The 24,101-nt window shown below is 32.1% G+C and overlaps 1 protein-coding gene and 1 pseudogene across 1 annotated transcript; both read right to left on the reverse strand.

Annotated features, from left to right (window-relative positions):
- Positions 1 to 107: 107 nt before the first annotated feature.
- LOC128160300 (uncharacterized) lies at positions 108 to 14,922 on the reverse strand. Its single transcript, XM_052823592.1, has 11 exons — positions 14,847 to 14,922; positions 11,526 to 11,635; positions 8,415 to 8,541; positions 8,161 to 8,292; positions 6,160 to 7,987; positions 3,918 to 4,073; positions 2,763 to 2,936; positions 2,071 to 2,391; positions 988 to 1,202; positions 719 to 791; positions 108 to 601 (listed from the first exon to the last, which is right to left on the reverse strand). Exons 2-11 carry the CDS (start codon positions 11,591 to 11,593, stop codon positions 228 to 230), a joined length of 3,468 nt encoding a protein of 1,155 aa, XP_052679552.1. The 5' UTR covers positions 11,594 to 11,635; positions 14,847 to 14,922; the 3' UTR covers positions 108 to 227.
- A 4,831-nt stretch (positions 14,923 to 19,753) lies between these two features.
- On the reverse strand, positions 19,754 to 22,589 carry LOC128160965 (multiple epidermal growth factor-like domains protein 10; annotated as a pseudogene).
- Positions 22,590 to 24,101: the final 1,512 nt, after the last annotated feature.

Consider the following 24,101-nt stretch of genomic DNA (forward strand, 5'->3'; position numbering starts at 1 on the left):
GACCAGACTAGACGTGTGTTAAAGAAATACACATTTTCAATGCAAACATAAGGAGAGTCATGCAATAAATGTAAATATTGTTTTTTATTTACGTTTTAATTTGTATATCAAATATAATGCCAACCAATATAATAAAACCAAAAGTCTATTAAGTTTACTGTTAGAGATAAGCACAAGCAAAGTAAGAGCAAATATATGTGTTAACTGACCCGATAAATTTTTATGAATTAAGACATCAATCGTCCAAATTGCGTCAGTATATCACTAAATCGATATACCGTCATTCCAAGAATCTGAATACATATAGGCACACAGAAAAGACAAAACAGAATTAGGCCATACAAAAGTCTGTCCATGAAGAATTTCATCAAAAGTGCATCCATTCCTATCCAAATGGCGACCCAGAGGAAATTAACAGATAAGAAGGCTATAGTGGCCTTCGTTCGGAGAGAGCGCAAACCTTTGGCCCGATCTTCTTGCAAAATTCCCGGGTTGACACCAACCCCAATACAGTCATTTACCAGATTCTGCCAAAACAAGGCCTCGTTCTCGCTTATATCTTGTAGGTCAATGGCTGAATTTTTAAATGCATTTTCTCGATCTGTTAAAACAGTCAAAAATGCAAAGACTCAATTGTATTGTATTTTTTAAAATTATAAACATATAAATATTTCAGTTTAATCGCAAAAACAAATAGTTTCTTTTTATATTTACGCACCTTTCAAACTGGAACTCTTCTTTTGTTTTCTGAATTTTGGAAAATGTAAAAAACTGGAAGCCACAGCATTTTGCTGAAATGTTTTTTAAATAGATTGAGTAACAACATTGACAACATCTTAGGTGTACATTAACAAGGTATTGTACGCATATAACAGAAAAAAAGATGGCAAAATGCACCATACATTTAGCTTATGTGGTTATTACAGATCTAGACCGATTTGATTCTTTTTCGGGTTTAGTTTAAAAAAAAACAAAAAAAAAACGTACATTATCTCTCGTTCCCCATGTTTGATCAACAATATTGCAAACTGCGTACAGTTGGATAAAAATAAAGACGAATGGGATATAAAACAGGTACACAATCCCAGCCAGTAACAAGTGTATGTCAAAAGGGTGCAGCAATATCGCGTAGAGGTGCAGGAATATTACTCCGAGCAAAACCAAAATTGCGATGTGGGAGGTCGCAAACAAGAAGCCTTTGTCTGTAAGAAATGAATGTTAGAGCCTTCAATAAGAAATACCGGAAAAATTAAAACGTTTTTATTGGTCCAATGAATGCATTAAAATTCAATGTTATTTAAAAAAAACCCATTACATTTAATCAGTGGGAATACCTACCTTTTAATTAAAAGACATACCAACTCATACAATTCTTCCCAATACAAAAAATTAAATAAAATTGGTCATATAAGGAAAGTATTTTTATCAAATGTAGCATTACTTCCAGAGACACTCTCAAAAAAAAAAATCTTAATTCATGTATACGTGTATTCTCTGAAAGCATAGAATTCGGGTAATTTGCAAAATGTGAGTTTCAATGAAATAAACTACAAATGGAAAAGCCGGGATACATGCATATGTAGGCATTCGTGATACCATCAGGTTAACAAAAAGGGTATACCGATTACGTAATCATTTCTCATTTTCTAGTTAAAGCATCAAATGTATTGTCAGCGGCTGTTCCCTTATATCAATTCGGCGTTGCGAAACACAACTTTTTATAATTGTTTGTTTACATTTTTACTTTTGTTTATCTTCAAAAATCCTTCAAAACATTTTTGAAAAGTTAAACAAAAGGACATAATTCTATGTTACATTTCAAACACTTAATTCTGAAATAAATACCAGTAGTTCAATACTTCATTTAAATACTTACTGTTGTAAATTTTTATTGAAACGCGAGAAATTATCATCTGTGTAAAATCTCAAGAAGCACAACAGGAGTATTTTATAATCTTGCTATGTTCCAGCTATCTTTCAATATTTGCGACTCGATGCTTAACATTTGAATCGCGGAACTAAGCACTCGCGTAAAATAAGGAACCTACAATTTGTTAAATTTAATATTACCTTTGATTACCATCTGGACAATGTAAACGCTGGTTGCAACAAACACATACGTAGTCAGAATGCCCAAAACTAGCGTTAAAAGTTTGCTTAAGACCAATTTTTTGTAAGCAGTCAAAGAACTGATTTGGACAATGCAGTACGCCAAACAAATCGCCCACAAAACGGCGGCGTTCACAATGAGTGGGATTCCAGCGACTAATTTTACTAAAAAGGACAGCATAAGCAAAGTCGATCCCGGGCAAAGGATCGTCACGATGGAGAGCTGTAGGAAATACAACGTGTACAATACGGTGAAGGCCGTGTTGTTCTTCATTAGATGTACTGCAAAATCAAAAAAAACAATCAAACAATTACATGTATAATAAAGAACACACTGTTCATTTTTATAAAGTCTGTTTGCTTGTGCAATTGCAAACATAAGTAAAAAAAAAACAAAAAACAAAAAAAAATAAAAGTCTGTAATTTATTGCATAAAACTGAATTGTATTATGATTAATCATTATTTTTTGCGTTATGTATTGTACACAACATAGTAAGATAAGGCACTAGTCATTTTTTACATGTATATTCTTTTGACATGGAAGTTAAGGCACTTTCAAGAAGCTAAAAGTGGCGGACAAAGATAAAGAGATTTTATAACTATCCTAAAGACAGTATGTACATGTATGTAATTACATGCTTAAAAAACTTACATAAGTTTTTTGCGACTATAACTGTGTTTGCAAAATCAGACAAGAGCCATCTTCTTCTCTGCTTCATGAATTCTTCTGTTTCTTCTGGACAGAAAGTCGAATTATATCCATGGCAAGAATATTTCAAGGTCCACCCTGCGTTCATCATAAGTGTACATATCCATCTATCTTCACCTGGCAACACAACACAAAAGCAAATTCAGTGTCACCTCTTAATTCGGTTTTTCATACCAGCTAATTCAATTCGACCTTACAAGTATTTTCAAATGTGCAAATCTATATTTGTTCAAATGCAACATACATCGTAATGCAGTAAAATCATTTATATTTTGTTTCATATCTGTCTTGCCAAAAAAATTCAATATTATAAGTTGACAACACTTTTACTTTTGTTTAGTCAATGCTTCTGATATGTCATTTTTCTTGCTTTTTTTGCTTATATATATATATATATATATATATATATATATATATATATATATATATATATATATATATATATATATATATATATATATATATATATATAATCAAAATTCGAGTCTATATTATAAGTGCCGTACGAGTTAACAACAGGGGTTCAAACTTTCATTTATAAACTCGGACGTCAATTTTAATTAGCTTATTAACTTAATTAGGCGTGAAGTTGGCAGTTGACTGATTACTTTTGAACGATCGGCGGCAGTCACAACACCTTCTTTTAGAATGTGAACAAATGTTTATAATGTAGCTCTTTTTTTATTTTTTTTTTTTTTATTGTGTCTAAAGTAGTTTAGTAGTAGCTTTAAATTTTGTTTTCTTTGTTTTTTACTCATTTAATTATATTTTTTTGATCCTGAAGAAGGGAGTGGTTGTCCCGAAAATTTGACAATTTCTATTGTTCGTGTCGTTAGCCGTATTAGTGCTTTATATATTCAGTTTACTTGCTTAGTATATATATACGTATAACATCTGATATTAAAGATGCCTAGTGTTGTTGATTCTATTCAGTGCTATATATATATATATATATATATATATATATATATATATATATATATATATATATATATATATATATATATATATATATATATATATATATATTTGTTGCTTTTCATTCCTTTTTTTTAAGATTATTTTTCAAATTTTGAAATATTCTTCATAATTACGTACCGCTATCTTTCGTAAAGACGTCTGAAATTAAGGAAGTTGGCATAGAGTAAGTGTCAATGCAGTCATGTAGAGCTTCAAACCGAAAGAGACTGAAACATCCCGGACAGCACATTACGGATCCAATTATGTTTTGAGCACTTTTTCCCATAAAAAAATCTAAAAATATATTTTATAATTTATTACAGATATAAATTTTTAGGTCACCCGAGTCACTCAGATGACCTATCGCAATTGGTCTTCGTCCGTCGTCGTGCGTTAACAATTTTACATTTTTAACTTCTTCTTGAAAACTACCAGGCTAATCGTTACCATTTTTTATGTGAAGCATTTCTATGGTAAGAAGAATCTAAATTGTGAAATTTATGGCTCTACAACCCCTGGGGTGCCACGGGCGGGGCCAAATATGCAAAAAAAAACCCAAATTTTTAAAAATCTTCTTCTCTTCTCCCACGCATGTGAGGAAAAAACTGGTTGCATGGTTATGATGTCCATGAGGCCCTCTACCAAAATTGTGAAACTTATGGCCCCTGGGTCAGGGATTCTGACTCTAGGGTGGGGCCAATATGGCAATATAATAAAAATGTATTAAATCTTAGAAAATCTTCTTCTCTACTATCATATACATTTGTTAAAAACTAAATGCATGATTATGATGTCCATGAGGCCCTCTACCAAAATTGTAAAATTCATGACCCCTGGGTCAGGGGTTCAGGCTCTAGGGTGGGGCCAATATGGCCAAATTGCAAAAAATGTATTAAATCTTAGAAAATCTTCTTCTCTACTCCCATATATATTTGTTAAAAACTAAATGCATGTTTATGATGTCCATAAGGCCTCTACCAAAATGTTGAAATTCATGACCCCTTTGTTAGGCGTTCAGGCTCTAGGGTGGGGCCAATATGGCCATATAAAAAAAGTTTTAAATCTTAGAAAATCTTCTCTACTCCCACACATGTGGGCAAAAAACTGAATACATGGTTATAATATCTACGATCTCCTTTACCTAAATTGTGAAATTCATGGCCCCTGGGTCAGGGATTCAGGACATGAGGCGGCGGGGGTGGGGGTGGGGGCAATTTGGCAATATAGAGTTAATGCATATATTGTTAAAAAATCGTCTTCTCTATTCTCACACATCTGTATAAAAAAATGACTAATTATTATGTTTACCAGGAAGTCCTCTACTGAAATTTTAATTTTCATGTCCCCTGGAGAATGGGTTATGACTCTGGGGCAGGGGCAAAATGGATGTATATAAGCCATGCATATAACGTTAAACAATTATCTTCTTTACTCCCACACACCTGTAAGGAAAACTGAATTCATGATTTTGTAGACCAGATCTTTTAGTTTTTCACCAAAATTATAGGTTTTACAGTTCTTTTTTAATTAAATGTGGTCGTCATTACAAATTTATAATTTTTCTACTCCAGTATGAAACCTAATTAATTAGATGCATATATGAGACTCCATGACAAATTTATGTATGGGATATATGCTACTCAGGTGACCGTTAAGGCCAGTTGTCCTCTTGTTTTAACAAGTTTTAAAAAAGTCGGTGTAGTATTTTCTTTCAACTATCATTAGCTCTTGCTATTTCTTTCTAATGTCCACACGTTTATTGTCAGTATCGGGGATGATTTATTGCTATGATCACAACCTCTAATATTTTTCTTCTTTTTTTTTTAAAGAATTTTTAGCCAAATATTTTACGGAGCATTTCGTTATGTTTGTGAAGTGTATTTGGGAAATAATTGATTTTTGAAAAATTGTTTGCAGTAAATGTAATTTACATTGTTGAATGATGTCTTATCTTAAAGCACATCGTGAATGATGTTATTTGTCGAATTTTACCTACATGTAGAATTAAGGTGCATGATATTTCATACTTCGTTAAAATATGCCTTCATTAAACAAACCTTGGTTCTTGCCATTTTGTCGTCAACATTATCAAATAATTAATAGAATCTACAGTGTTTCAACGTAATTTGAAGGATAATTCAAGATGGACTCAAGGATGCAAATTTATATTTTTAATTCGGGTTCATTCAGGCGATAAAGGTGTTTTTGTTTCAGATCAAACAAATTAGTTTGTTAATATGTATGTTGTTTGCAAAATTTGCATGCTTACAATACTTGCAGAGTCATACTGGAACGTTTAAATTCGATGTTTTTAGACCTCTAAGGCAAACATTAACAGAACATTTGAAATCATCATAATGCGATTTCAATGCAAGTTTACCTTTAGCATACTCAAATTTTTGAATCCAGACGATGGGATGACTCCGAACGCTTATAGGAACTGTTCTTCCACACACCCCGCCAATTTTATTGTCTTTTTCAATGGTTTCAAGTAGGTTTAAGATGCTTTGGTCATCGAAAGCCATATCTGAATCAGTGGCTAAAATAAAATCCTGGTTAATTTCATCAACTAAAATGTCCTTCTTTCGGTGTTCCTTGTCACAAAAAAATGAGGATTGAAAACTCGGACGAGAAAAGTCATTGCATAATTTGTTTTGTAAATGTGAATCCAGGCAATATTTTGTGGCAGAAGATTTTTTTTGAGAAATGAAGCTGTGGTCAAAAGACGATCTTCTTTTCTTGGTCGTAAAATGACTCATCGGAACCCTTAATGTTATTTCTTGATTTCGATCACCAGAAAGATTATATTCAGCGGAATCCGATGATCTGATCGCCCCCTCCCTTTCATTGTCTTGTTCTGCTAATTGAGTCGCAGACGGTACCCTTAACAAAGATTTCATGCTGGATGTGCTGTACGCGTTCGTAAAAGTATGTAATTTTGCATTACTTTCTGATCGTAGCACGTTTGGTGTAACATCAACTTCTGCATCAACAAAGTTTAAAGGCACGCTATAAACAGAATTGACGGGATTTGCTGCTTTTTGAAACAAGAGCTGCTCTTTTTCTCTGTATTGAAGAATGTATTTTATATACATTATTTGACTCCATCTTTTTTTGGCTTTAACAAGGCTAGAATCTTTAAGGTGTAAAAACAAAGGTGTTTGTCCCGGGACATTCCACGAGAATCTAATTCCATAAGGCGTGTTAATCATAGTTTCGTATTTCTCTTCCAATTTAAAGGTTTCACCAATAAGCGTTAAAAGCTGAATTCCAAAACTCTTTACTTTCATTTCATTCGCTCCATTGTCAAGAAAAATGTGAGATTCAATATATACATTGCGATCTTTCAGCACTTTTGAGGCAGATATTTTTTTCAGGCTACATAGCAGACGTCTCATTTCAATGACCGACTCTTGGTACATCGTACTGCAGACAAATACCCTACTACGCTTACTCTCTTTGAAACACTTTGGTTTGCACAACCTTCTTATAATCAAGTTTTGACAAGAAAAAATATTATCATAGAAGACCAGACAACATAATCTGATACAAAATTTTCCTTTGTAAATATAGTAAAATGTTGCAAAACAGATCGAAAGCACAGAGAGGCAAGTACATGAGTATAATATAATGTGGTACATTGAAAAAGAGACCGGAAAGCTTTTGATGTTTTCAAATAGTTTAAAATTGTTATCAACAAAATAGACGTACAAAACAAAGATGGATACCGTTAGTGTTGTGCAAAAGCATGTTATTGTTGATAAAATTGCCTTACGCGAACTCAGGGTAGGAATATATGAATCGATTTGACCCAAAAGGACGCAAGCACACACCATGGTTACTTTAAGGACAGTCGTATCATTTGTTATGGATACAAAAAATGTAGATAATGAATGGTCATCATTATCTTGCAGAAAAGCGATATATACCGATAAAACTAAGATAACTATACGCAGAAAGCGATACAAGATTCCGGCGTTTTGAGCCTTTGCGTTTTTGTTATCGGTTCCGAAGATATGGTTTTGCAAGGGCGTAGACCGAGTCAGGTTTAACATAAGTAAAGATAGACCAAAGAAACTCGCGTTTTCAATGTTCATTATACCGCAGAAAACAAGCGACGTTGTAACTGATATCAAGAGAAGAAACTGGAATATAGGTAAAAGGCATTTTCGTCCACTGCATAAATTTCCACTTTCTTTTTCCTTTTCCTGAAAATTTAAAAAAGAATACGTCAAATATCAAAATGATAAGAACTGATAAGTTTAACAGTAATCTTTTAAAATAATTATAAATAATTGTTTTTAGTTGTAATTAGTCCACTTATTCGTTTCGTGTAGTGATTTTTTTCTTTATTTGTAAGTCGCAAATTAAGTATATTTACAGCGAGCAAGTGATTCGCTGGAGATAATCCGATACAGAAAATACCAGGAAGTAAAAAGGGAGGAATCACTGGAAAGCCGACGGTCGTTAGGTACCCCAGACCCATGGCGTCTATGATTGATATCACTACACCCTGTCAACCAGCAAAAAAAGATCAAGGCTAGTTCAGTTTTTATCTCAATTCAGTGTAAAACAGAATCTAAAGAATGCCCAATAAGTTGTTTTACTGGGTTAAAAAACACACTAACATCTTACGTTTATCAGAATTTTGATTTCTGGCCACTCTTGGTATCTCTTTAGTGCAATTATATTTGACATCCAAACATCATACATCATCATCACCAGTTCCGGAAAAAGCAACAATATCAAAATATTTGCAAACCTAAAAAAAAATCAACTAAAACATGATATTTCAAACAAACAACAAAATCTACTTATATCTTAAATTAGTTTTGCGTTACAAATGAAAAATAATGGACATCTAAAGATCCAAGAACTTAATTTCAAAGATGCAAATACTAAGGACTAAAACGCAAATAGAAAGAAACTAACATTTTAGCTTTGGGGGGGGGGGGGGAAGCATGTTTGTTTATAATTCAATTTCAATTTAAATGATATCTGCTGTCTTGCATTCAAGATCAAACATTAATAATGCAGGCTAACGACAAACCGATCAATAACAATCTAAAGTAAGAATTTTTGTTCGCACTTTTCTTTTCTCGCCTTTAACTAATTGAAAAAAAACTAGACTCTTGTTGCAATAGCAACAACAAGATCTTCCTTTCCTCATGTTTAAATCTGTATAAAAAACCATTTCTCTTGTAAACAGAAAGAAATATAATATATACTGTACAGGAATTCCCAAGAAATAAAGAAAGGAAAAAGACAAAAAGTCAATTTCTGAGAATTTTCTGTGACGACCGGAAGTTATAGACCATATAGATCATAGTAAATATATCTTTATACATTGTTTTGTCTTTCGTCAAAGTTAGGATGTTCAAGTTTTTGTTCGTTATAATATCTCGTTGAGAAATTGTTTTTGTAGGTTTGTCTCGGGACCGGAAACGAACGAACGTAAGTGATTTAAGAAATTGTAAGTAGATAGATATTTAAGTGCATTTACCTACGGTACGTCACTGTTCATCAAATTGAAAAAAAAAATGTTTAAAAAATAAAAAGTTAAAAAATAAAAACTTATATTACTTGAACGCTTCGAATGAGAACCGGAAGTGACGTACGACCAAATGAAACCCTTAAAGGCCATATTCAATCGAATGTCCATTATCCATATAAATTTTGTGTCTTGATCTCTCACAGTTTCTGAAATCTTATTGGTACTTTGTTTCTATAAAAGAAAGCTACCTGAGATTTTTTGAGATGTCTCATCGAAAGTAGAATTTTTTTTTTGGTTTTTCACCATGTGTAGATGACCTTTCGTATTTCTATTGCTAAAATGTTACTTCCATGCTAAATATCCAAAATATATTAAAAAGACAAAATTAGCTGTACTTCCTATGACGACCGGAAGTCACGCCGGAAAAAAACAAAATAGTGTTAACGCATGTTTATACATACGTCTATCATCCCACACAGTTTGATTGTTCAAGTTGTTACCGTTTTTGAGATAGATTTTGTTTAAATAAGGTTTTTTGTCTCAGGACAGGAAACGGACAAACGGAAGAACTCAATGTAAATTGTATTAACTATGTCTTCTATACTTGCTTTTTCACATTATTGTTCATTTATCTAACTAACAAATCAAAGAAAAACAGTTAAACTGATAAACAGCTCGATTTGTTTGAACTCTTCCGGTGTGGACCGAAAGTGACGGAAGACAAAATAAAACCGGTTAAACACATCTTCAATCAAATGTCTATCATCCATGAAAGTTTCATGTCTTGATTACTTATAGTTTCAGAGATCTTATGGGTAAAAAATGTGTTTTAAAAAAGCTACCTGAGATAATTGAGATAGCTCACCGGAAGTTGAATTTTTTTGTTGATTTGACATCGCGTAGTTAACCTATGTATAGATTTATACTTATAATTTTTTTTTATGGAAAAAGAATTTAATGCGTAACAACAATTATTTTTGAAATGCTTCCGGTGACGACCGGAAGTTACCACACACAAAAAAAAAATTAAACACATCTTCATACACATGTCTATCATCCCACAAAGTTTCGATGTTCAAGTATTTGCTGATTTTAAGATCTCGAGGGAACAAGGTTTTTTGACGCGGGACAGGAAACAGACGACCGAAAATAAATTTTTAAAAAATGAGGAAAACTCCCCGAGATATTATCATTCTCTATCAGTCCTGAAAATTTCAGGAAAATCTATCGAGCCATCTCTGAGAAATTCTGCCAACAAAAAGGGGGAAAAATAAGAAAGAAAGAAAGAAAGAAACAAAGAAAGAAAGAAAAAACACTACAATCACTATAAGGTCTTCCGTTGGTAACGGAAGACCTTAAATATGCTAAATACATGTACAAGATTGTGTAAACAAGCCCATTATCACCATAGTAAGCCTTTTTTTTTTATTTTTATGTGCACTTTCGTCTTTGCAACAATACATCCTCTATGAAAACTATAAAATGCAAGTAGTCTTAAGTAAACACCAGCTAAACATCACTATGTAATGTATGGCGTTTCACCCAATGTGTTTTAATATCATGTTAGATACAGTAACGGTATTATAAGCATAAATACTTAATGACACCCATTATTTTGGAACAATTTCATAAGTACACAAAGGGGAGTGTTGTAATTAGAGAAACATTAGTTTCTTTCCCATTTTCCTCATTAAATTAGCAGGAAAATATGTTAAAAAGAAAACATATGTTTTGTTTATTACTTCTGAGGCATTAAGAAGCATTATTTTGATGATGGGAACAATTACACAAGGATATAAGCATCGATTTTTTTTACGTGCGAAGAATTTCATTTATAAGTGCACCTCCATCACCGAAGAGTAAAGCTTATTCAGTAATTGTTCGCAGAAGAACGCGGTTTCCCATTTTGTATCATATTGCTCATATGGCACTACATTTATGTATATATATATATATATATATATATATATATATTATGAAGCTACATGGTCAATTGATATTCCATGTCGATCATTTCGTTTGAAGCATTGAAAGAAATACCTGCTGACACCTTTATGCTTACGATCATGCTAAATTTCTTTTCACGGGTTGCACTGACGATCATAGAAGTTACTTAAATCTCCAAAGCCATATGATATTTAACGATATGCTAGCTTAGCAAGAACGATCATCAATTCATTCAGTGCATTCGATATTACACATAAATATCTTAACTACCCCCTAGGCTAGTTGCTACGATCTTCTTGACTTACCAGATATTTGAGTCAGTCGATCGCTTCGAACTAAATATTTCTGTTAGCAAAACCTGTGCCACCGTCATCCATGTAAATTGGAATAAAAAGTAGACTGAGACAGCTGCTGCCTGTTTGTAGAACGAGATTTTCACAAAAAAGTAAATTGTACAGACCAATATCTTTTTTCAAAATATTGATGAAATGATACATGTTCAATGATTGACAGTTAATTCAACTTATATATTTTATTACACATCATACATTTATTTATCAAAATGTAATATAACTACTAACTTCTAAGATTTATCAATAATGACCGACGTCATAATGGATCAAGCACCTAAAATCACTCTAATGCCATTTGCTACATTTTGACGTTAAATAAAGAAAAAAAAAACACAAGGTAGCTTAAAGGTGTCGTGAAGGTGGCTGAAAGGATATATGATCTTTTAGCCACTTTTAAGTCACCTTTAAGCTAGAGCTTATAGGCCCTAATGTCAAAGCTTTTTTCAGCCATCTGATAGCCATCTTTAACCTTTCTGACATACAATATTGAAAATGCTAGATGGCCTTAAAATAAAAAATACTTCTGCTTTTACCATGCGATTGCTACATTACGTCATCACTATGAACATAAAATATTGTTCTGTCATAAAAAATATATTTTTCCGAAATATATTGCATTTGAGCAACTATTATTGATTTTGAAAAGGACATGTCGTTAAACTAAAGTATACATGTTTTCGTCATAAAAAAAATCGCCGATATTTTTATTGGCCGGCTTAAATGTGGCTTAAATAAGTTTGGACAATAAGTTGCTCTTAAATGTGGCTTAAGGTCGCTTAAATATTGTCTTCAAGCAGCCTTAACACACCTTTAAGCCATCCTTACGCTTTCTTTTAGATCCCTTTAAGCAGCTTATATACCTTTAAAGTGGCTTAAAGATCGTCTTTAAGCTACTTTTAACCACCTTTAAGCTATCTTTAAGGAAAACTTAAAGATGGTCATTTATCCTGTGAATGAAATAGACAACGTCAATGAATGCTTTCACAAGAACTATAAATATCACTGATCTCCCCCGGAACAAAGCACAACCGTTCAACTTCTCAGTCCGGAAACATCATTTGTCCTAATGTTATCATTTCAGATAAAATATTTATTATAAATCGTCCTATTTTTACAGAATGTCTTTGGTATACCAAAATCAAAGCAACTTTTTTGTCTAAATTGTACATGTATGAATGGGTAATTCTTAATGATTTTGAAGGACATTCTTAACAATTATGACACCTTAAATAAGTTTTCTTTTTTCATTTACAGGTACAGTGGTAATAAGCGAGATCGTGCGCATGTCAGGAAAATTAGTTAACTTTGCGTTTTTTATCGTGCGTAATCGTGTGCGGTTTTTTTGGGTAACTTTTTACAGAATATCAGGATTTATTCTAAAACAACGACGAGTAGTTTTTAAAACCATTTGACTTTAAAACCTTTTATAGAAGACTATTGACAACTGTTTACCTTCATGTACATTTATCATGTCAGCGCTAATTTAAAGAAAAAATATTCTCTCTTTTGTCGTTGAATAGTGAGTATTTCATCCAATCAAAGTTTTGCATGATTTTGAGAGCAGTCTTTATCAAACCTAATGTATTTTGACACATAAATTAAAATCATTTTTGTGTCAAGCAAGAGAAACATGCTGAATTAAAGTGGTCAAGCTTATGTATTCCTCGATTAAAATTAAACAATTATTTTCTTAGATTTCTTTCAAATGAATATATTTGTCGCTTTTTAAAAATACACGAGCATTGTTGAATGAACATTGTTTAAACAAGATTTTTTTTTATAAATATTTAGCAATTAACTGTCGTTTGTCTAATAACTTTGATGCTTTTTGATATATACATGTACGTTCACATAAATTTTATTGTAACGCAGGAACTCTTTTCATGTTTTAATAGTTTCATTATTTATGCCCAACGTTTAAATTAAAAAAAAAAGTTAAATGATCCTTTGAGATTTTTCAAGAAGAATATCAAGAAAATAAACTTTATAAAATAAAAATAAATCTGTCAACATTACCTTTTTTATAGAAACCATATCGCACTCCGATTTTTCCCTTTCCTCTACTCTACATGAAATAGGGCGACTTCAACGGAACGTTTAGTTCTTTTAATAATTATGTACCAACAGTTTTTGATTTCACAAACCATGAATATATATGGGCTTTTAAATGCATCAAAACACGAAGTGAATCACGCAGTTGAGCAGGGTGTATGTTCAATATTACTTGACTTATACAAAAATAGCACTCCGATGACAGAGATAGTAAACTTGATCAATAGAAACATCCAATTTGATTTTTTACTCTCCTCTTTGAGTAAATTTATCTACCCTAACCTGTAATGCGCTTATAAATTTAGAAACATTCACTAATGTTTCAATGATTCCTAGAATGATTCAAACAAAGAATCAGACATTGGCGGCGACAGGCGATTTTTAAAATACTTTTTAATCCCCAAACTATCAATAAAATGTTTCGTATAAATTTTGTTTTTTGAATCAAATGTGTGCCCGGATACGAAAACATTAAAGGATTTTGCGCTTAGATATGCATCAGAATAAAAAAAAATTTCTGAACAGCAAATATTTTAAAGCTCTCGTTGGGTTGGGTTTGCTTTTCTTTAATGATTTTTTTAAGTAATGGCGTAAAAGGAGGTTTACCTTTGACGTTTTCTAAACCAATCTCACAACACCGAACCTTTTATGTTGTTGTTTAGCCCCTTTGAAATCTAATGTATCAAATTGTTCATAGAGTTATGTTTGATATAATATTAAGACAATTAACGCATTTCTCATTATCAAAATAATCTTACATTACTTACGATTTCCTTATTTTGTTTTTCAAATTTTACATTGCTCACAAACTATAACTTGTTACACATAACCTGTTACACAAATCAACCAACCTATTTTGACTTACATGATTGTATGAATGAAAAACCTTATTTTAGATGTGAAGATCGAGGATAGTACCTCATAACAATGAAAACTGAACAAATTCAAATTCGACGTAGTGAAAAATTGAATGATTAAAACACTTAACTTCAAAATTGAACTGAGTTGAAAAATGTTTGACTTTTACAAATATACAAAATAATTAGAGGTTCGAATTCAGTTAACAGTAAGTCATAAATTATTATCAGAGCAAATGATTCAACATCAACACTGCATGTTTTACAGAACCGACGATGAAAGCGGACCAATGACCAATGTAATCAATTGAAAAGGGCATGCATTCTGCTAAAAAATCATGCAAATCCTATTCTCTATACTTACAACACATGAGACGATTTGGCTACGTGAGTGAAAATAAAACCATTTACTCAGTAATGTGGCAGTTCTGCTTGTATGCTTTCAAGGAAGATGGGGATGCTATGGATTATACAGGTCTCGTGAGTGGGTAATTCATGTATGTATACGTAGAAGTCGTGCGAGGCAATTTACTTTGCGAGCATGACGTTAAACCCTTACCTTAAGCCTACCGGACATAAGAACTAAAATAGTACGACATTTTCTTTTGTGTTTTAAGATAAAGACTACAACAAAACCTAGATAGTTTAAGCGATCTATTTGCGATCTATTTGAGTCATTTCTCGATGAATTATTTTTTTTACTTTGTGATTTTGCTGCAGATTTACTCTTTAAAGCTCTTTTACTTGATTACAAAAAATGGGCTAGTTCAAAAACAGAAATGATTAGTTTTATAGAAATCAATTTGTGCTCCTATATTTCAAATGACCTAATTTCCCTTAGCTAGCATATAAGAATACATGATAACAAAGAATTACTTAAAATATGTATAATTCCGTTAATAACGCTAAAATGACCTACAAAAAATCCTTTTAAAGAGATTTTATATTTGCGACGGGGATTTATGCCTAAAAATTATTGTCATCCAGTGTTTAACACACTGTATAGGCAATATCTCTTATTAAAATGTGTGTTCTTCACTTACTTCCCTTTACTTCTCCGACATATTAGTTTTCAATTTCTATAGTAAAGTTTGCTAAACAACCCTGCATAACGGCGAACCCATTATCGATGTTTTACGCGGGGGTGTTAAGGAAGCTGAGTTGCATGTAATTCCGTGAAATCACAAATCTTAGTTATTATGTACATATTCAAATATCTAAGCAACAAAACGTAGATCAAAAACAAATAAAAATACTGAAGACAATTTTTTATCCAGAAATTAGTTTGTGTTACGTAGATTTACACATTGATGACGTCATGTCTGAAAGTTGAATGTCGTGTGAATTTGATCGGAAAGCATTGTAAACATATTCAAAATATAACTAATCTAAGAATTCAAATAAAGTATTGTGGTGTAAATTATTGAGAATTGAACATAAAAATACTGGGGGAGATGTTAGTTTTATCAATCATTCGCTAAAAGCCATGTAAATTTGCTTTTATTTCCCGGCCAGGCTTTTCTCTGTCGTTGTTTACGATGTGAAAACCCGACTAGAACAACACTAACCCGTATATATTGAACTTGGAATTTTATCGTTAGTTTGATAAATGCTTAAATTGAAAAGTGCTGCTAGATTCCCATGTTGTGTGTTGTTTTGATGCAATTTGCCGTTTTCCGTGCAAACTATATAAAAGTTGGGAAGGTTTTACTAGATCGGATAAATAACTTTTTAATAAGGACAAACATAGGATTTTAGCAGCGGTTTTGATTAAACGGAGATGTTTTGCTTTTACTTGATATGCTTATTTTATTTTGGAAACCGCGGGGTAGTGTTGTTCTATCTTATTTTATGTTAAGGAATATTAATACGTAAGCTATTTATAGTTGTCACGTGATAATGTACCAATGTAGCAGTAATGTACTACCCGATTTTATTGCACTGACATCTATTGTAAAGGATAATACTAAGTTTTTGATCTCATTCAAAATAATTATTTAAATTCACGATTTTGAATATAACAGTCAAAATAAGACGCTAAATTGCCCATATGCTTCCTTAACACCTCCGCGTAGTTCATTCACTAAAACACATTACAGTGGATACAAAATTAGGACACACACGTTTTTAAGGAAAACATGACAATCCTTGCACTAAAAAGGAACATCACATGAAAGAGACTTAACAAAACATACTGCAATCCAGCTATAGTCGCACTTTCAAGATCTTTGATTGTTGCAAGAAAAGTCTCCGGTATTATACTAATTCTGTCATATCAACGCACATGTGCAAACTATAAACTGCAGTAGATCGGGTTGATGAAAGTATGAACTTCAGAAAACGGAATGTTTATATGTATAAACTGATGAAAAATTGACAAAACGATGTTATTATCTTGCAGTTATTATTGTTTATGTAGTGTTGGGGAATAAAATATATGATGCAGACCTTATACCTTTCGTATGAACCACACACGTGTTTGATGTGCAGGCAAACAAAGATAGTGCTAATTGTGCTTAATAATTCGGATACCTTAATGAAAACATGACAATAACTCACCGTGAACCATCTCAAAAATCCATAAAACGAAATACAAATTCAAAGCAGAGCAACACGGACCTCCAAACAGATAGAGGTAGGATCAGGTGCCTAAACCGCTTTTTAAAAAATGCCCTATTTTTTCTATTGATAGCACTAAATCGCACGTGTGGTAGTGTCGATTTTGCGTGTGTTTGTATATTTGAATAAAAAGATCAATATGTATGTTTAAATAAAATAAAATATGTCTTCATGTTTATGTTGTTTTCATCAAATCATCATTTCATTCTATATTCATCTTCTTCCATTGCATGTAACTATTAATAACTAAACAACCTAACCGACGAGACAGTTGTAAAAATATCAACGTATTTGATTGGCCTAGCCACTTTGGCTACAGGTTCTGAGAGTGACCAGACCAGTTACGACTCAGGGCGTAGGCAGAGCATATTCTAGCCACTTACGTATTACTAAATAGTTACATACAGAACGCACAGTAAGTCGTTTTTATCTCCCACTAATATTTCCTCTTTTGAATGAGTGAATAAATGAATGTTTTTTTAGTCTGCTAGACGTATACATTAATTTAGTATTCTGATAATTTTACTTTATAAATAATGAAAACGTAATGTTGAAGCTTACTTGTAACGCTGTATTCTATCCTCTAATATTTCATGTACTTTTTAATTGAAATACAGCACTGTTCCAGGTATATGTGACAGCTACATTGCCCAGATATAGTTAAATATGCACATTATTACATTGATATTATATGTAATTCTAGACTACTACATGTATTTGATAGCCAACTATAACAAGTAACTGAGTATATAGTTGCTGATATCCATTTTAAATTATCAAGTTCAATAACATAAACGTAATTATTTCATTGCCAATGTTAGAGGCTATGGGACTGTGTGTTTTATTTATATAGCAAATACATGTGAGCGTGCAAATGACATTATTATTTGTCATATTGTATATTAATATTTATGTTGATTATTGTAGGGCTGATCCCATAAATACTATAGTCCTTGGGTCAGGCAATAAAGTGAGAATAACCCACAACCGGACTTGTTTTTCTTAATAAAACACCGGCTACACATGTTTCATGCATTTAGAAGTCCATACAACCCAAAAGCCTCGATTGGAGGGCAACCATACAAACTAAATCTCTCGACCAACAGTCGAAAATAATATGGTGCCCAAACTGTCGTCAGCTTTAAGGTCAGCTTTCATTCATCTTAAATTATAACATGCAATCATATTTTCGTCTTAAACGTATGTAGATTATGACAAATCTTAATTAAATTTATTCATTATTATTACTTATCATATTTTGTGTTTCAACACATACATGTATACTGTAGTCATACAGTTAATCTCCCGTGAACAATCTAATCCTATCAACAACAACCCTTTCACTGTGTCAATTTTCCTATGCCTCAATCCCTGAAGTTTACTAATATACAGTTCAAAATCATTTACAGCAGGTACATTTACTCCAAAAATGCCCGTTAGTATCTCGATGTATACATGTAATGCGTAATGCGTAAACATGAAATTTGTTATACCGTATATCAGGTTTTTTCCGCGTCATGTTTTTTTAGCGATTTAGAACCTAGAACGGTATATAAAATTTACGCGAATCAAATTTTCACTATTTCTAAGTTATAGTGAAAATATAATTTAAGATTGTTTAACCCTGTGAAGTAAGAGGGTAAAAGAATCTAAATTGCCGCTCTTTATAATTAAAAATTCGGACAAACCATTTACATGTACACGATTTCTTTAATGTTAAATAATTACCGATAATTATGTTCAGAGACGCAAACAGTCATAGATAAATAGATCATGTACCGTTACATATACCAGTAGCTCAGTTATGATTAGACATTGGTTTACGCAAGAAAAGCGACCGTTTTAATTAGCTTGTCAATGGATTATTAAATAAAGTATGAGGCTTACAAACCTATTATCTTGTGCTTGCTTCCGATCCCGCAATTTCTACTCTAAACTTACTGAACACAATTCATTGTACTTTTACATACCTGTTTACTTCATGAGGATAGAGAGAACTATATTTTAAGAACAACACTTTGTATCAAATTTACGCTGATATATTTTCCGCGATTCAGAAATTGTCGCGAACAAAGCGGAAATTGGATACACGCGGAAAAAACACTGATATACGGTATGTTATAGTGTAAATGTTAAAGTAAATCAGTAACTTCACATGTCGGCTCGAACGCATTCCAGGTTGGTATTCCAACGCAACGGGATATAACCCTAACTGACATGTTAAGCACCACGACATTGTCAGCATTAAGATATCTTCGTTAATATTCTCCGGCATATACAGCATACATGTACAATTTCTGTTTCTAAAGATTGGTTTTCCATGCTTGTTTTTGTCCATATTCTATAGGATATTTTTACGTGAAAACGAATGACTTTCTTTTTTCGACTATGAGATATAAACCAACGAAGATGCTTCCTGCTCTTTTATAAACTAATCTGTTTGATGTATTTTTCCGAGTCTGACTGTTAACTCTACGTCTGTTACAGTCATTGTTGATCTGTTTTCCTTGACTTGTCACTGTGATATCATAAGACCCATGTTTATCAATAAATATATAAATATTTCCTCTTCACGGTCTGTTGTGAAAGTGAGTGAAATTTTAATTTTTGACAGTGAAAAATGTAATTTTTTTATATGCCCCCCCCCATTATATTCGACTTTTCATGAACTTATGTGCTCGTGATAAAATGAGTGGTATCAAATCCGAATATATTTACAGCATTTCGATTTAAAATTTTATCGTTTCTGTTTATAACAACTGTTAAAAGCATATTAGAATCAATTTACAAAATAAATTCTCCAAACAAAATTTAATTTGAATAGAATTATAATCATAGTATTTTTGAACAAATTAATATAAGTCCTCCGATATTTTTATTTTTTTATTATTTTTTTTTAGGGGGGGGGGGGTCTTATATTATCATTTTTAGTGTATATACACATTAACACAAGGTTAAATAGAAACCAAAAAAAAAAAAATTTATTGAAAGTATTATGATGCAATATACATTGCTGTAATGTGATACCTAAAAACTGTGAATTTTTTTTTGCCTGATAGATACGAAGAAAAAGTAGATAATGAGATTCAAAAATCATTCTTGAATCAAAATGATAATCATTTGTATATTTATATTTTGCCCCCTAGAAATCCCCCAAAACACAGTATGTGTTATAATTTTTTTTTTAATTTCAACTCTTTTGGAAATATCAAAAAGAAATGTGTTCCAGTATACGATATTGAGGTAAGCTTTGTTGAATCGCTTGTTTTTTTTTAATTCAATTTGCTTCTGTATTGTAAAAAGTTATTTTCATTTCATTTTAGTTTTTGTTTTGCCATTAGTTCCAATTGTCTTTAAAAGATTGAATAGACTGACGTTAAATTTCACCTAATTTTTTACAAATGACTAAGCGGAGAATAAAAGAAAGCTGATATTCCCCTGATTGAATCAAGTTTCTTTACAGTCAGACGGAAAACATCGATCATAGATAAATGTTACCAAACTTTTGTCGATAAATGTATTATATATGCATTTTGTTATTACCTTAAACATTTTCTGATAAATGTTTTTTAGCACAATAGCATGATAATTAAGCACTAAACCAAATTTTACTTTTTTCCGCTGAGATTTCAAAAAGGCAAACCTCTCTTCAATGTGTTAAACTGCTAAATTTGAGGTCACTTCATAATGAACTGGTTCTGATAATCTGTCATTAGGACATTGATAACTATGCTTTTGAGAATGTCTTTTGTGTGTGATTTTGCGTACAAAAATAATTAAAAGTGCTATCAAAACTAAACCAACTATGCAAATCATCGTAATGGACATGCTATTTGAGTTAAACCAGGTTCTAAGCCGTTCCAGGAAAACATCATCACTAGATCCTTCTATATCAGGATTCAGATTACCCATATTGTTCATCGTAATTGAAGACGAGATGTTGAAAGGAGTAGCTCTGTAGTCTCTCACATCATCTTTAGCGTAAACTTCATTTGTTGTTTCGTCTTCAATTAAAAAGTGTAAAAAAATATATAAACTTTTTTTTAACAAATTTAAAGATATAATTTTTAGATAGCTATAACCCAACAGAAAAAAATGGAAATGAATCATGTGGTAAGTAGTATAACAACCCTTTGATACTGTAAAAAGGGGGCGAAATTGATAAAACAAAAAATAGTAAAAATTTCTTTGCAAATCCTTTTTCGTACTTTTGCTAAATTAACTACATTCAGACTGATAATTGTAAAAAAAAAAATTAAAAAGTCTATAGGTCACATTGTTTACTCAAGCATTAAATCAAAAAGAATCTATTAATGATCAATATTGGACTATTCTTTACATATGTCTTGGTTCAAACAAATGTAATTTATCGGCAAACACTTCAGTGCAGGTAGTACTGCCTTATGAAAGCTCATAGCTTTTAGATTAAATTCCACTGCATGCAGTTGACATACCTGAGATATATAGATTCATTTTAATGAAATGATGTCATGATTTTAAAATATAAAAGCGTTTAGGAGAAATTATTAACTTAAATTAACAGCACCAAACTGCACCTTCCTAATGTCTTAGCAGTTTCATGAGTACTTTCCAGCTAATTAGTTGGTTTGTAAACTCAACATCCCTGCCGTTTTCTATTGAATTCTTTAATTAATTTATTAACGCATGACATTCACAACTTATTCAATCATTGCTTAACTGTTTCCCCAACGTTTTCTTTAAATACGAACTAAAATAGCCAATGCAATCGAATTCGACCACTTTGAGTAAAGCAATTCGACATTGTACTCACTTGAACAACCTTTTGCAAAATCACATACTTTTGAGAACAATTTTTTTGGCAACCATAACCAAAACTAGGATATGGACAGGTTTTGTTACAATTTATTCCATAAAACCCCGGCTTACATCCTGAAATAGGAAACAAAAAGAAAGTAGGTTAAAACTTTGTTTAATGCACTTCTACAACCATCTGCATGGCTTTATACCGTCCTGTGTTTTTTTTATAGTACGAAAGTGTCAAAGATATTAAAAAAAAAACTGTGCATGGAATATGTAAGTTTTATTCTAGAAATTGCACCCTTTGTTTTGAAAAAAAAAATAAACTTACTTGTACAGTTTCCCAGAATTCGGTCCCATTCATAGTCTGTACAACAGTTATTGTATCTGAAAAATGTTTTTACTTGTCACTTACGAAGAGACAACCTACGTCTTTGTTTTTTAATCTTTAAAAAGTGCCTAATTAGAATGCACTTTGTACTACACAAATAATAGGAAATTGTTTTTGTCTATGGTAGATGATTGAATTTAATAATCAACCAGTCAGCCGTCAACCATTGCATATAATATATATAGTACAACAAAACAAGACTTCAAAGTAAGTAAATGGTATTGCGTGTTACAGCAACGGTGACGATGATGATAGCATAAAACAAAAAAAATCTTACCCTTTTTCTGGACACTGAGTGACACAGGTTTCAGCAACAAATTTCACGAAATCAACATGACCATGTCAAGAGAAAGAAAATACCATATAAACTATTTGTTACTTTTCCAAAATAAAAATGATTTCCTTTCGACATAACAAGAATAATTCAACACATGAGTGAATTTATTTCCCTAAATATTTTTCACAGGGAAACGTTTTACATTTATAATAATGGTTTATATTGCGATCATTCCAGGAAGGGTAGTAACCAATCAGTTACTTACATGTACTATCCCTGAATGCATTATTAATAGACATAATATTGTAAGTTGACAAATAAACTTGTTAGGTTATCTTTACAAGTTTATAGCTTATAATACAACATGTGTTATATGTTCATTTAAAGTATTAACAGACAATATTAAATTTGTTGCGTTCACCCTGAGCATTTGACATTATTTATCGACTGTGATTTAAACTTAAAGTGAAAGACTAATTCAGCTTAGGTACAGTAAACCTATGGTAACACTCCATTGAGGATAAAACTGTTCGCCTTCGCATATACTTAATCAATAAAATAAAGTGAGTGACATTTTCTTATTATTTATTCTTTATGGCGATCAGAGTGTTTCACAAAATGAAAAACTAAATAAATATACAATATATTCGAACGTTAGAATGGCTATTACACATTTTAAGAAGTATTGGGTGAGCCCGTGCAAGTCCATAAAATTGTGCTCACTTTACCGCTAAAGTTTCGATCGATCAAGAAATAACATCAATCACATTTTAAGCAGATTTTAAAGAATTAAGGAATGCAACCATCATACACCTACGTTGTGACAGTGGATTGCGAAGATTGCGAAGATTACCGTCTAGTCCTCAGGTTAATTTTGCCAATTTCAAACCAATTGCGGACTCCTCATAAGTTCCTAAGTTTATATTGTACTGCAAGATTACAATATGTAACCATGAGAAAGGCGACTTTCTATACTGGAATATCCTTAAAGGCAAACATGTCTATATTCGATTGTCATTATGGCATTTACGAGTACAACGGTTTCAATTTCCGTCTTGCCGAAGCTCTAATGTATTTCCTTTGACTACTAAATTTAATAACACACATCATTAAAATGAACCAATTAGTATGCAATTGATCATAAGAGACATTTTTCATACGTTAAGCCCCTTTCACAATTGGCGCACGAGCAGAAGCGACCAAATATTCGTGCGACCGAAAAAATTAGATATGAATCGCCAAGTGTTGCCGATATAATCGCATATGAAAAAAAGTATTCGTACGAATTTCGCACGATCTAAGCGAACGTTGTGCGACGAAAACGCATCGAATCTTGCGATATATCTGGCGGCTATATGCGACTGTTGTACGATGAAAGCAACTGTTGAAAGATAATACGATAGGAACACACGAGAGACTAGGTGATCGGACGATTGAACGTGCACCAATGTGATTGGACGTGCGATTATGCCTTCCATAGTACGAATGATCGTGCGAGTCAGCGGGGGCATGTTCACCGCCCACATTCAGTAGGCATAGTTGGAAGCGAGAAA

This window comes from Crassostrea angulata, chromosome 8 (assembly GCF_025612915.1).
Source record: "Crassostrea angulata isolate pt1a10 chromosome 8, ASM2561291v2, whole genome shotgun sequence".
In the NCBI taxonomy this organism is placed as follows: Eukaryota; Metazoa; Mollusca; class Bivalvia; order Ostreida; family Ostreidae; genus Magallana; species Magallana angulata.

Excerpts from the sequence above, each read along its gene's own strand:
- LOC128160300 (XM_052823592.1), bottom strand. The coding sequence starts at position 11,593 with ATGACGGTGGCACAGGTTTTGCTAACAGAAATATTTAGTTCGAAGCGA. Across the intron at positions 8,293-8,414 it reads AAATCAAAATTCTGATAAAC|GGTGTAGTGATATCAATCAT; the intron begins GTAAGATGTTAG and ends GCTGGTTGACAG. Across the intron at positions 1,203-2,070 it reads TGTCCAGATGGTAATCAAAG|ACAAAGGCTTCTTGTTTGCG; the intron begins GTAATATTAAAT and ends CATTTCTTACAG.